This window comes from Schistocerca americana, chromosome 8 (genome assembly GCF_021461395.2).
Source record: "Schistocerca americana isolate TAMUIC-IGC-003095 chromosome 8, iqSchAmer2.1, whole genome shotgun sequence".
Taxonomy (NCBI): domain Eukaryota; kingdom Metazoa; phylum Arthropoda; class Insecta; order Orthoptera; family Acrididae; genus Schistocerca; species Schistocerca americana.
This window is the reverse complement of record NC_060126.1, coordinates 307460198-307475629: the sequence shown is the minus strand read 5'-3', so window position 1 is coordinate 307475629 and position 15432 is coordinate 307460198. Positions and strand designations below refer to the sequence as shown.

Here is a 15432-nt window from a genome sequence, read left to right as displayed (position 1 = left end):
GCACAAGATGGAAACGAAGGATAGCAGTGGACACAAAAACCAGTGATTGGTGGTGGCCGGTTTTGTAGGTATCGTGAACTTAACCCACAAACACTTGATGTTAGGTATCCACAGGGTGCCACATTTATCTCTGCCGCCCCAAATAACTTGTTGTCCACAAGTAAGTAAAAAATATACCAGGGGCCATGAACTCAGATGGTTAGCTTTCTTGTGATTTTGTTCTTTACGAAGATATGAACAGTAATACTTCTCTATTAAGTGACAGCTCATGTTTTTTACTCCGTTATCCACTTCGTCTGCTCGAGACCTGTTCACAGAAGTATCACATGGTACCAGTCACATAAGCATGACGTTATTACAAACTTAATACAAAACTGACTAGAACGCATTGCAGGAGTAGATTACTGTTTAACGTCTCATCATCAAGGAGGTCATTAGAGACGAAGCACAAGCTCTTTCAGAGGAACCATCTCGGCAGTTGCCTGAAGCGATTTAGGAAATCACGGAAAACTCGGACCCGGGTTTGAACCGTCGTTCTCCGAATGCGTATCCAGTGTGCTAACCACTGCGCCACCTCTCATTGCAGGTACTCGCCCAAACGTAACTCGTCCACTTGCTGGAGTTGACAGTAAACAAATGGAAACAAGGAAAATGGACACAGGTTATTCAGTTAGCGATCTTCAGTTGAAGGTTTACAATGTACACCGGCGAAGAGAACGTACAAATGCAAACTCATCTATGGAGAAAGGAAGTTACCAGAACAGTAACTGCAATAATGTTTTCTCATTTACAAGACTGGCACATGTAGTAAAGTAAAAATGAAATGAAATTATCGTATGGCATTGTTGGTCGGGATGCTCCATCGGGGAAGTTCGGCCGCCGAGTGCAAGTCTTATTTCAGTCGACGCCACATTTGGCGACGTGCGTGCGGGGGATGGGGATGAAGTGAAAATGAGGAGAACACAACACCCATTCCACGAGAAAATTTCCTTCCCCACCAGGAATCGAACCCAGGCCCACTGCATGGGAGGCAAGCACGTTAGCACTCTGCTCAGCAGACGGACTTTAGTAATGTACTTTGGTACCTTCAAACGAAATTTTGTTAGCAGTAACTGCAGTCCTTAACAGAGAACTGTATGATAATCACTTTTCTTTTAATGAGGCTGAAGGCAGGCTTAACGCTACTCAGGTAGAGGAACTACAAGAGAGCGATATCTTGACAAGAACCGACCTCCCGACAGACGGTTTCTTGGCCTGTTGTGACGCTTCAGGAAACGGGAAGTTTTAGCCCCAATCAACGCAATCGTAGAAACATAGACGAAGCCGCCGAAGTTACTATTCCCAATTCTGTTTCAATGATTCCGCATGTGAGCTCGCATCAGCTTGAACAGGAATTTGGCGTTCCTAAAACCTATGCACATCGCATTCTAATACATCACCATTTCCACCCTTATAAAGTGCCGGATGATCAAAAAGTCAGTATAAATTTGAAAACTGAATAAATCACGGAATAATGTAGATAGAGAAGTACAAATTGACACACATGCTTGGAATGAATGGGGTTTTATTAGAACAAGTAAAATAAAAAAGTTCAAAAAATGTCCGACAGATGGCGCTTCATCTGATCAGAACAGCAATAATTAGCATAACAAAGTAAGACAAAGCAAAGATGATGTTCTTTACAGGAAATGCTCAATATGTCCACTGTCCATTCCTCAACAATAACTGTAGAAGAGGAATAATGTTGTGAACAGCACTGTAAAGCATGTCGGGAGTTATGGTGAGGCATTTGCGTCGGATGTTGTCTTTCAGCATCCCTAGAGATGTCGGTCGATCACGATACGCTTGCGACTTCAGGTAACCCCAAAACCAATAATCGCATGGACTGAGGTTTGGGGACCTGGGAAGCCAAGCATGACGAAAGTGGCGGCTGAGCACACGATCATCACCATCGACGCGCGCAGGAGATCTTTCACGCGTCTAGTAATATGGGGTGGAGCGCTATCCTGCATAAACATCGTACGTTCCAGCAGGTGTTTATCAGCCAGGCTGTGGATGATGCGATTCTGTAACATATCGGCGTACCTCTCACCCGTCACGGTAGCAGTTACAAAACCAGAAGAAGCATTTCCTCGAAGAAAAAAGGCCCGATAATGGTAGATGTGGTAAACCCAACCCATACCCTGCAATGGAGTTTCCACGACAGTTCTAGGATTTTCGGTAGCCCAAATTCTGCAGTTGTGGGCGTTGACAGATCCTCGGAGCGTGAAATGAGCTTCGTCGGTCCACAACACGTTACTCAACCAATCATCTTCCGCCATCTTTTGAAACGCCCACACTGCAAATGCCCTCCGCTTCACTAAATCGCCAGGTAACAGTTCATGATGCCGATGGATTTTGTACGGATAGCATCGGAGGGTACGCCTCAGTGCCAACCAAACAGTAGTATATGGAATGCCGGTGCGACGTGCGACTGCCCGAGCGCTGACTTCCCCGTGCATAGACGAGTGGTGAGTGTTCATTCTCAGACGAAGAACAGATAAATTCCAAGAACACACGTTATTGATCCAGCGAAAAACCACGATTGTTTAGAGAGGTGTAACTCCAAAGTTAGTGGATAGATCTTGAAGAGAGAAGGTGGATTACCGAATAAAAGTCTAGAGCATTATTTAAAAAAGACGGAGTGCTGTTTATACCATCATAACGAACAAAGCTACAAGAAAGACATCATGGTTTTAGTGTCCCCTGGTAGGTAGCAGGTAAGCGACATCTGCTTGATATTTTTTTTTCTGTGGTGGACAAAAAGCTATTTTGAGACATCAAGATGAGACAGCATATATAGATGACTTGTCTAATATTATTGTAAACTATCTTGGCGCCCGCTGCTTCGCACGAGTCTGGGTAGCAATTACAACAAAAATAATTTTATAAACATATATTAGACCACACAAAAATGAATCTGTTAAAGAACTGTTGCTTTTTCTATGCCAATTTGTCGTGATGACTGTTAAATGGCTTTCATTGACTTAGTTCACGACCTGCAACACCTTCTAAACGTTGTACGCTAATTAAGGCCATAGAAGCATGGTCTTTGCCGAATGTGCTTTTGACCAAAAAGTGATTGTGGTAGCTGGAACAGGAGTTTTTTCGTTAATCCTGCCTTTTGGCTTCCTGTGGCAACAATTCTATAGAAACTTTCGTCCCCTAATACACATTTCTAACAGAGAGGTCTGACACCAATTTTCATTGATTTAGCTTTAAAACTTATTCAGTATAACAATATATTTCCAAAAAAAATTTTCATCACCTATTTCACCCCCCTCCAGAGGTTGAATTTCCAAAAACAGTGAAACATTTACTCGTAATTTTTTGTGTTTAACTGTGAAGATACATTCGATTTCTCATATATTTAGATTCAAAAATGCTTTCATAATGATATATTTCCATAAACACTTTCACCCCTTTAATGACTGATTTCCGAAAACGCTGAAACGCGTATTTTACTTATTTCTAACCGAGAAGACAAATATAAATTTTCATAGATTCAGCTTTAAAAATGTTTTCATTCCCTATTTCGCATTTTTGGGCATTCAACCTCTAGTTGAATGCCCAACGAAACTGAAACCCTTATTTTTTGCATCTGACCGAGAAGTCAAATACCAATTTCAATAGATGCTGCATTAAACTGCTTTACTAGTTCTTTAATAGTAATTTATTTTAAAAAACTAAGTTTTTGCTTCAGTAAGTATTGTTGTTGTGGTCTTCAGTCCAGAGACTGGTTTGATGCAGCTCTCCATGCTACTCTGTGCTGTGCAAGCTTCTTCATCTCCCAGTACCTATTGCAACCTACATCCTTCTGAAACTGTTTAGTGTATTCATCTCTTGGTCTCCCTCTACGATTTTTACCCTCTTCGCTTCCCTCCAATACTAAATTGGTGATCCCTTGAAGCTTCAGAACATGTCCTACCAACTGATCCCTTCTTCTAGTCAAGTTGTGCCACAAATTGCTCTTCTCTCCAATTCTATTCAATACCTGCTCGTTAGTTATGTGATCTACCCATCTAATCTTCAGCATTCTTCTGTAGCACCACATTTCGAAAGCTTCTATTCTCTTCTTGTCTAAACTATTTATCGTTCATGTTTCACTTCCATACATGGCTACACTCCATACAAATACTTTCAGAAAAGACTTCCTAACACTTAAATCTATACTCGATGTTAACACATTTCTCTTCTTCAGAAACGCTTTCCTTGCCATTGCTAGTCTACATTTTATATCCTCTCTACTTCGACCATCATCAGTTATTTTGCTCCCCAAATAGCAAAACTCATTTACTACTTTAAGCGTCTCATTTCCTAATCCAATTCCGGCAGCATCGCCCGATTTAATTAGACTACATTCCATTATCCTCGTTTTGCTTTTGTTGATGTTCATCTTATATCCTCCATTCAAGACACTGTCCATTCCGTTCAAATGCTCTTCCAAGTCCTTTGCTGTCTCTGACAGAATTACAATGTCATCGGCGAACCTCAAAGTTTTTATTTCTTCTCCATGGATTTTAATTCCTACTCCCAATTTTTCTTTTGTTTCCTTAACTGCTTGCTCAGTATACAGATTGAATAACATCGGGGATATGCTACAACCCTATCTCACTCCCTTCCCAACCGCTGCTTCCCTTTCATGCCCCTCGACTCTTATAACTGCGATCTGGTTTCTGTACAAATTGAAAATAGCCTGTCGCTCCCTGTATTTTACCCCTGCCACCTTCAGAATTTGAAAGAGAAAGCTTTCTCTAAGTCTACAAATGCTAGATACGTAGGTTTGCCTTTCCTTAATCTATTCTAAGATAAGTCGTAGGGTCAGTACTGCCTCACGTGTTCCAACATTTCTACGGAATCCAAACTGATCTTCTCCGAGGTCGGCTTCTACCAGTAAGAATTATGATAAGTTAAATATTTACGTGGTTGAATTGCGTGCCCAATGAACAGTGCTGCTGAAAGCAATAAACGGTTCACGAGAGGCGACGTAACTAGTCTACGGAGAGAGTGGCGCTCACCTGGAGCAGCGTCTCCCTGGACAGCGAGTAGAGGCCGCAGACGCGGATGGCGAGCGCCTGCGAGGAGCGGACACAGAAGACGATCAGCAGCCGGCGGAAGCGGCCGTCTGCGGCCGGCCAGTCGCAGCTGAACGCCGACGCGGGCAGCCGCTCGCTCTGAAGCAAACGCGGTACCAGGTAACACGTGCACCAGCTCAGCCACTCAAACATGAGTTACTACACGTTTTGTCAAACCTGCAAGATTATTACTAAATTTACATCTTAACGGCCGTGGCGGAGGGTACTATGTACTCTGTCACCTAATCGCTCTCCTGCTCCAGCCGCGAATGCTCCTCGGGAGAAAGTATGGTGACATTCGAATACTAAAGTTCCAATAAAACTAAAAGATTATACAGTGTGTAAAACCGAAGAGAAAAGAAACTGGTACACCTGCCTGATATCGTTTAGGGTCCCCATGAGCAAACAGAAGTGCCTCAACACGACGTGGCATGGACTCGACTAAAGTCTGAAGTAGTGCTGGAGGGAACTGAGACCATGAATCCTGCAGGGCTGTCCACAAATCCGTAAGAGTACGAAGGGGTGGCCAGCAGAAGTGTATAAATTCAGAAGAGTGTTCGTGGCTCATTGTTTTCGCCAATAATCATTAAAACATGTTTGTTGTTAATAATGAATTTGGTAAAAGTTTACCATATTTTGTACTGCCTGCCATCGGGTTCCCCTACATGGCAGGCAGCACCGCATAACAGCCACGATTTGAGGGAAACAAACCAACAGCCAAACAGGCGAAGACATCAGGTAAACACGCCGAAGATTCCAGTCGATTAATAGGAACCTTTCCTTGCAGAGGTCGCCGCGACATATCCGGCCACGGATTTATACGCCGGGTTTCTATTGGCTCCACCTCACTATATACGCCCGGCCGGTCGAAGGCAGACCAGTCTTCGTCCGCTGCTAATGGCACCGCTATAGCAGAGTCTCCGAGAAGATATCACCGAAGCCGCTGTACTGCACCGCCGATCGAAGTACCAGCCGACCGAGAGGAACCACATCTCCGGCTAGATCGACGGACGCCTACATCTATTGTACAGCCAGCTACTGTATTGTAGAAGAAGTTACGTCCAATAAACTGTTGGAGAATACAACATATTTGTTATTTGATTTATTTTCTGGAATTCTTATTTTCGGTTCCCAATCAGTTTTCATTTAATTAAATAAATTTTTAATAATAAATGAGTAGAGTATTTCAATTGACTGGTAAGTCATCTGTTCTCAAAAGAAAAATTACTGAACCCATACAGGACAGCTATAGTAAAGTTGCATTAGTCGGTTTTTATTAAACTTTTTTAACTCCAAACATCACACTGAAAAATAATAAACTTTGCTGCAATTGAGAAACAATAGAGATTCCAACAGGTCAGTTTAATTTGGGAAACTTGGAAAAATTTATTCATTCGAAGAAGCCTCATATTCACATGAAAGCCGATGAAATTTTAAACAGAGTTGTCATTGCGAGTGATGTAAAATTTTATATGCATATAAAAGGTAGTATTGGCAGTGTACTAGGATTTAGTAATCAAGTTATTGAAGCTAATGAAAAGACCGTTCCTTAAGATGTTCCTAAAATTATTCCATTCGAATTAATAAATATAAACTTTAATTAGGTTTATTTGTAAAGCATACTGATCATTTTTATCAAGAAACTAATGTTATTGCCTTATTCAAGCCTAGTGATGGATTTGGTGGGCCAATAATTCACGAACCATGGTATCCTGTAAATATTCCTATTTTTGATCCAATTCAAGGTTTAGAAATTACTATAACCGATGAAAATGATAATTTGATTGACTTTAATGTTGCTTGTGTAACAGTTATTTTAGAAATTTCTTAATTTTTTTGTTCTTAAATAAATCAGAGACAGCTATGAACAGAGTCAAGAGTTAACAATTTTATTCATTCCCTATGAATGAGAAAACAAAAAAATAAAAAATTGAATCTCCCCAACAAGAACATAGAGATTAATATAAATATTGGAGATCGTTGGGTTCCTCCTAATCATGCCCAATTATACATGAACTTCAGTATTATTTGAACTGATGATACAGATTATCCAAATTATGATAGTAAATCCAATAAAAAAATTAATTGATTATTATGTAGCAAAACTGTTTATGTCATCACCATAAAGAAAGGAAACAATATTGTGTCTAGATTAGAATTTCCATTTATTTCTTCATCAGCTCTTATTCGATTGACTTCGACTCTAGCCAATGAGCTAACCATGGAAGGACATATTCTTAATAATGGAAAGATAAAAAATAAGTAAAATGAAGTGCTTTATCCATTGGAACTGTTTGGGGATTTTTTAAAGATTATAAAGAAACAGTGTGGGAAGGAGAATTAACACTAATTTTCACATGGTCGTCAAGCGTTGGAGATTCTATTCTTTGTTGGGCAAACCGTACCCAAGCTAGAGTTGAAGAAGTGACAACACTTCCAAAAGAAGGAAAAATTGTCGTAGAATCGATGGAAATTCGTGTTTCTGTGGTTAAATTTGAACCAGGATACTTGCTTGAATTAGAGTAAGATAGACTTAAAAATCCGAAAACTCCCATAACTTTCTTTGAACTATAAATTATAGAGATTGCTGGATTGGATGAAAAGAGAAATTTTGAGTTAGATAATACAAATTTCTATAACTATGCAGAATTTGATACGCCTTATTTCATATTAATTGTTTTCCAGACTATAAGGAGAAATAATCAGTTAGTGGACTCTTTCTTATTCGATCATGTTAAATTACAGAATATCTACGTTAAAAAAGGAAGAAATGAAATTTTTCCTCAAGAAATGTGGAATCTACATCCACCAAATAATTATCTAAAAGCGTATGACGCTTTCCTAGAATTTAAGAGAACTACGCAATTGAATGGCGCTGTTAATGCGAGTCCGTTCAATTTTATTGAAAATTATCCTAATATGTCATAAATATGTATAGGAGAACGAATGTGTTAGCTACACCGAAAACTACAAGCAAATTGAAACTTCCTGGCAGATTAAAACTGTGTGCCAGACCGAGACTCGAACTCGGGACCTTTGCCTTTCGCGGGCAAGTGCTCTACCGACTGAGCTACCCAAGCACGACTCACGCCCCCGCCTCACAGCTTTAATTCCGCCAGTACCTCGTCTCCTACCTTCCAAACTTCACAGAAGCTCTTCTGCGAACCTTACAGAAGAAGCACCCCTGGAAGAAAGGATATTGCGGAGACATGGCTTAGCCACAGCCTGGGGGTGTGGCTAAGCCATGTCTCGACAATATCCTTTCTTCCAGGAGTGCTAGTTCTGCAAGGTTCACAGGAGAGCTTCTGTAAAGTTTGGAAGGTAGGAGACGAGATACTGGCAGAAGTAAAGCTGTGAGGCGGGGGCGTGAGTCGTGCTTGCGTAGCTCAGTCGGTAGAGCACTTGCCCGCGAAAAGCAAAGGTCCCGAGTTCGAGTCTCCGTCCGGCACACAGTTTTAATCTGCCAAGAAGTTTCATATCAGCGCACACTCTGCTGTAGAGTGAAAACTTCATTCTACAAGCAAATTGGGTTGCCTCTTTTAATGACAAAATTCCGAAATACACAATTGCATATTTAGTAATGTATGGTAAGAAAAATTTGACATACGATTCACAACAGAATTATGGTTGAAAATTTTTAATATTATTATTTTTTATTCTATATAAATGGGTACTCTGCTGAAGAAACCAAGTAACGCAAGCAATTCTAATTTGTTTAAACAGATTAGTGAGCTAGAAGTAAATGGACTGTATTACATTACTGATTGTGAACGTTTAAAAACTAGATATGGGGGGAGAAAATTTGTATCGAGTTCGATAATAAATTTAAAATTATTTTACCAAGAAAGTTTAATAAAATAATAACTAGCTGGGACTTTCAATTTTGTAAAGATGGTTATATTAAACTGAAAGATAAAGGAATGAAGAAAACTAATAATAATGATAACGAATTTCTCGATCTTGGGTTTGTTGTATGATTTTTTTATTGATTTAATTTTTTATATCTTATTTTGCGGGTGGGTGGGTATGCTCGCTAAAATGTCTCTGCAAAAATTGTTTAAGAGTGCACCCAATGTAGCCACTAACTACTGTCGTACGTAAAAATCCCTACTTCATTGCTACCACTGAGATGCTGTGTCTCATCGCTCGTGCGTCGACTACAACACCACGTTCAAAGTCACTGAAATCATGGTAGCCTGCCATTGTAGCCGTATAGTTGAATTCTTTTATCTTGGCGGCTCGCGCATGCCCGCCCAGTCGCGGGAGATCGCTGCGTTGCCAGTTGCAAACGACGCACGCGCCAAGAGAAGCAGCGCCATAGTATAGTGTAGTTCGCAAAGTTACGTTTAAGGGGGGGGGGGGGGGGGGGGAGCGCGGAGTTTATGAAGGAAAGCCACCACGGCCGCATTAACCCTTTCCCTGCTACAGAGACGTGCTTCCCGCATTCCGCGCTGTGCGCGATTTTGTCATCACTGCACTGCTCGCCTGTGCTGACACATGGTGTTCCGACTGCTTTGACACACTTATCATTCGATTTAACAAGAACTATTTGGCCCAAAAATTGGTTTTTTCACATCTTCTTGACTGATACCTCCCCCCCCCCCTCCCCATAAATGGCTTAATTTTGTTTCGATGTTCAACACAGTTATTGTGCAGCATTAAATGTAGTAAACCATTGCACGAAATTTTAAAGAGTTTGCAGAGGTATAAGTCCATAGCGTATACTTTCCGTATGGTCGATTTTAATTGCCACAATGTTGAGAATGAAATGTGGACAAGATGCCTAAATTTCATATAAAATTTACTGTATAACAATATCTCATTTAATTTAAGTACCAGATAGGTGTCGTATGTAATATTGTGAAATATTCTGTCTTTCGCGACTGTAATAAAAGTTTTATTTATACCAGAGTCTTTTCGCTTTTTTCTAAAAAGTTCTGATTAAAACAAAATTGGCGAAGTACACAAAACTGAATTGTGGACGTAACAAAACATAGAAACTAAAATTTATTGTCAGTGAGGCGCAATGCACAAAAAATTGTTTTTGTCACGATGGACAGCAAATACTTGCCAAAACATAGATCAGTTGACAAAAACATTGAATATGATGATGTTGCCAAAGCAGCGAAGCAAAGAATTGTGTCAGATAATCAAGTAGCTAGGCAACGTACGAGCCGAAATTCTGCTCTAAATAATACTTTTAATACTGTCGCAAAGAATATATTTCAATATGAATAGTAAAACAGCGACTGCGAAAGAGAAGATATACAAACAAAACAGATAACATGAATATTGTGTGTGTGCCTTTTCATTGTTTTTAATTGCTGTAAAAAGAAATATTGGAGGACAAAATTAGAAAACCCGAAAACTTATTATGATTATAATGAAGAGACAAAGAACTAGAAATTTCAAAAAATTACATTCAAACGAATAAAATTCATGAAGACAGACACTTCGATATTGTTATTAAGCATCGAACAAGGTTTGAAATCAAAACCTTACGCTTAGCAGTCAAACACCTTAACCATTACGCTAACACTGCTCATCATTCATGTAAACTCCTGGAGGACTCTAGAATATCACGAAAAATACCGACAAACACTGTTGGTATGACTATGAATTATTCACGTTTCGTCGAAGTACAATAGGAAATAAACAATTACTGCTGTTCTTCATTGTGAAAAAGCAGTTCGTGAGAATGATACAAACACCTTTCCTTGTTATTGCCTGAATTAGGAGGCTTATTGCTTGCTTGGTTTAATTAATTAATAGAATATGAAGCAGTTGGTATAAAGAATGCTTTTTCCAAACTTTCTATAAAAGTAAGTCTGCTATCAAGACATTGCTTTTGTTCAATTACTTTATTTATGACTGAACGTTTCTAAAACTGAAGCCACTCGTCCATGGTCTGCACTGCAGTCAAGCTCTGGCAACGTCGTTCTCTGTTCATTGGCTGACTGTGTTTTGTGACGTCATATGCGCAGAATGAAGCTAAACTCGGCCGCCGTTGTAAATGAAGCGCACTTTAATAACCGATCTAAAAGCTGTGCCAGATATTTGTATAGGAGTTGCCGACCTCAGCGCCATAGTCTGCCTGTTTACATATCTCTGTACTTGAATACGCAGGCCTTTACCAGTTCCTTTGGTGCTTCAGTGTAAAACAAACGTTATTAACATTCTGCATCTTTATTGTCCACAAGTTTATTTCTCAACAAGTAACGCTGGCAACGAGAATATTTCTCCCAACAGGAGATAAGTTTGTTGATACTGTTACTGCAGAATTTCTGACTCTGTTGACAGAGCCCCAATCTCATCTTGCTTGCACAGCTTCATCATTATGAAAGTGAAGTCCTCGAAGGTTTTCTTTAAGTTTTCGAAAGAGATGAAAATCGGACTAGGCTAAGTCAGGACAGTATAGAGGATGATCGATGACAGTGAACCTAAGGCGTGGGATTGTTGCGGATATCGCAGCGCTCATGTGTGATCTGGAACTGTCATGCTGAAGGAGAGGGCTCTCTATGTGTGGCTGAACTCTTCGAATTCGTGCTTTCTGTTTCCTGAGTGTCTCGCAGTACCTTGCGGAGTGTAGCTGGTGCCTTTAGGCATGAATTCCAAATACACAGCGCCTTGAATATCCCACAACACTATGAGCTCGACTTTGCCTGCTTATGGCATGGTTTGGAACTTTCTTGGCGTCGGTAACCCTTTGTGGCGGAACTCCATTAATGCTTTCTGTTTTCGCGATGAAATGGTGAACCCAGCTTTCATCAGCTGTCACAATATTCTTAAGGAACCCATCACTCTCAGGCTCGTAATACAAAAGGAATTGTTGACAGACGTCCAGCCTCCTCTGTTTCATGTCAGGAGCATTCCAGGCACCTACTGTGCACATAGTTTTCTGTATCTGAGTTTTGCAATGATGGCCTGTGCACGCTCACGTGATATGTCACACTTACCTGAGACCTGTATCTTCGGTATCTGTCGATTTTCTCAGTGCAACCTCGATTATCTGGACCAGATCGAACCGTAGGTCATTCGGATCATCGAAAATCTGGATAATCCGAAAATTCAGAAACATTATGATAACACTGCTTAAATACCATAAACACAGACCCTGTATTTGTTTTCAGATAAATACACAAATTAGGCATTACATTCACTCTAATTTTGATAAGATATTGAAAAATCACGGCGATATTTATACACTGAAACAATCAAGTTTCTCTTCAGCCAGATTCGTGCGTCGTTTATGTGCACTACTGTCAGGCAGGCGTATCGTCAGCTTGTTGTTGTTGTTGTTTTTGCCTGGCATTCCAAATAAACTACTATTTTGTCCAGCTGCGTTGCTGCCTCTATGTGTGTCACAGTGTCTTCAGATAGAAAGCCATCCTCGTCAGTCACTGGCAGCTGACGTATTTCATGTCGATCTTTCCATGTAACCCTGGCTGGCTGGTAATTTCGGATCACCAATAGAAAATTTCTTGTTTAAACGTATCGAGTTTTCCTGCAATATCTGAACGAAATTGGGCATGCCATTCTCGCTATTTGCACTAAACCACACAAAAATTGCGCCATCTAGAAGATCAGTCTTTGTTTTTTTGGTCGTCCTGCGACTGCATAACATCTAAACTGTCCTGTTTTACCATTTTGAAACAAAGCTCTCAAATTTTTTTCCATTTTTTCCAAATCATACACCGTTAAGGATCAAACTCCAAATTCGCCAGCAATGTTTATCATCAGTTTTTCTTTATTCATCATATGCAGTGCATCTAACTTTTTGTCTAAGGACATTTACCACTGCCAAAAAACGGGAGGATTTCTATGCAACTCAATATTAGCGTGTTAACAGACACCAAACTACACAATGTGATCAAAACTATCCAGACACCTAGCTGAAAATGACTTACAAGTTCGTGGCGCCCTCTATCGGTAAAGCTGGAATTCAATATGGTGTTGGCCCGCCCCTAGCCTTGATGACAGCTGGCTCTGGCTGGCAAACGTTCAATCAGGTGCTGGAAGTTTTCTTGAGGAGTGGTAGCCCATTCTTCACGGAGTGTTGCGTTGAGGAGAGGTATTGATGTCGGTCGGGGAGGCCTGGCACGAAGACGGCGTTCTAAAAACCCCAAAGGTATTCTATAGGATTCAGGTGAGGACTCTGTGCAAGCCAGTTCATTACAGGGATTTTACTGTCGTGTAACCACTCCAACACAGGCCGTGCATTATGAACAGGTGCTTGATCGTATTGAAAGATGTAATCGCCATCCCCGAATTGCTCTTCAACAGTGGGAAGCAAGAAGGTGCTTAAAACATCAATGTATGCCTGTGCTGTGATAAGGCCACGCAAAACATCAAGGGGTGCAAGCCCCCTCCATGAAAAATACGACCACACCATAACGCCACCGCCGCCGAATTTTGCTGTTGGCACCATATACGCTGGTAGATGACGTTCACCGGGCATTCGCCATATCCACACCCTGCCATCGGATCGACACAATGTGTATCGTGGTTCTTCACTCCACACAACGTTTTTCCACTGTTCAATTGTCCAGTGTTTACGATTCTTTCACCAAGCGAGGCGTCGTTTGGCATTTACCGTCGTGATGTGTGGCTTATGAGCAGCCACTCGACCATGAAATCCAAGTCTTCTCGCCTCCCACCCTGTCGTAGTGCTTGCAGTGGATCCTGGTGCAGTTTGAAATTCCTGTGTGATGATCTGGATAGATGTCTGCCTGTTGCACATTACGACACTCTTCAACTGCCGGCGGTCTCTGTCAGTCAACAGACGTGGTCGGCCTGTACGCTTTTGTGCAAAACGTGTCCCTTCACGTTTCCACTTCACTATCACATCGGAAACAGTTGACCTGGGGATGTTTAGGATATGGAAATCTGGTTTACATACGTATAACACAAGTGACACCCAATCACCTAGCGACGTTCGAAGTCTGTGAGTTCCGCGGAGCGCCCCATTCTGAACTCGCACGATGTCTAATGACTAGTGAGGTCGCTGCTATGGAGTACATCTACCTCTACATCTACGTGATTACTCTGCTATTCAAAATGAAGCGCCTGACAGAGGGTTCAATGAAGCACCTGAAAGTGTCGCTCTACCGTTCCATTCTCGGACGGTGGGCGGGAAACACGAGCCCAGATTTCTCTGGTTACCTGTAGTGTTACTTAAACATCGATGATCGTCATATCCGATATTATCGATAATATTTCTAGAACTAAGGATGTATCGATGAACTATTGACTGTGTTGAGCAGGTATTTGAAATGAAAAATACATTTCTAAGAATTTTTATTGCTTAAAATACAACAATACAAAATATGCTAATTTTGTTTTATAAAAGGTAAGGTATTTAAATTCTTGTCCTTTAGTCTGTTGTTTAAAATACGACATTACAAGGTACACTTAAGGTGTTTAAATTCCTTCCTTTAGTCTGTTGTGTTCTTAAGTAATTGCTTATACTGCCATGGAGAAAACCCTCTCTGCAGCAACTGAAGTCGCTGGACACCACAAAAATATTTAAGGTTCAAATGGCTCTGAGCACTATGGGCTTAACTTCCAACGTCATCAGTCCCCTAGAACTTAGAACTACTTAAACCTAACTAACCTAAGGACATCACACACATCCATGGCCGAGGGAGGATTCGAACCTGTGACAGTAGCGGTCGCGCGGTTCCAGACTGTAGCGCCTAGAACCGCTCGGCCACCCCGAAATATTTAAAGGCCATTACACGCAACACACTATTAGATTTTGCACAATATTCTAATACACAAGCATGCTTGTCTATTACGAGTTTTTCAAAATATTGATGCACGTCATTTATGAAATCACTGACTGGTGAAACGACATTGAGTAGGGAAGGACGGGGAAGGAAGTCGGCCATGCCCTTTCAAAGGAACCATCCCGGCATTTGGCTGGAGCGATTTAGGGAAATCACGGAAAACCTAAATCAGGATGGCCGGACGCGGGATCAGGTATTATTCTTGTAGTTGATGCGATAATAGCAGCATACTCTTTCTGAAGTATTTTTGCAGCGTTCTCTGCCTCTTTAAATATCCTAAAACAAGTTTTTAAACTTAGGATTTGATAATGTCATAAGCATAATTAACAGTCAATGTGTTAAATGGTTTCACTTTTTCATTGACTGATTTAATCAAGGAATCCTGTAATACATCGTCCTTCATTGTTAAGGTTCTTTACGACCCTGAAATCTTTGTAGAAATACGTCGTATAAGAGGTAATTAAAGAAGCGGTGATGTATGACTCCCCTGAGATTGTTGTTGTTGCTACTTCGAACGTTTGAAGAAGATC

The 15432-nt window shown here is 40.8% G+C and overlaps 1 protein-coding gene across 1 annotated transcript in view; it reads right to left on the bottom strand.

The window, feature by feature from the left end:
• Positions 1 to 15432, bottom strand: part of LOC124545788 — a 110126-nt gene that overhangs the window by 36867 nt on the left and 57827 nt on the right. Inside the window, exon 6 of the mRNA XM_047124735.1 lies at positions 5058 to 5213. Coding sequence (XP_046980691.1) covers positions 5058 to 5213 — 156 coding nt within the window. The remainder of the gene's footprint in view (positions 1 to 5057; positions 5214 to 15432) is intronic.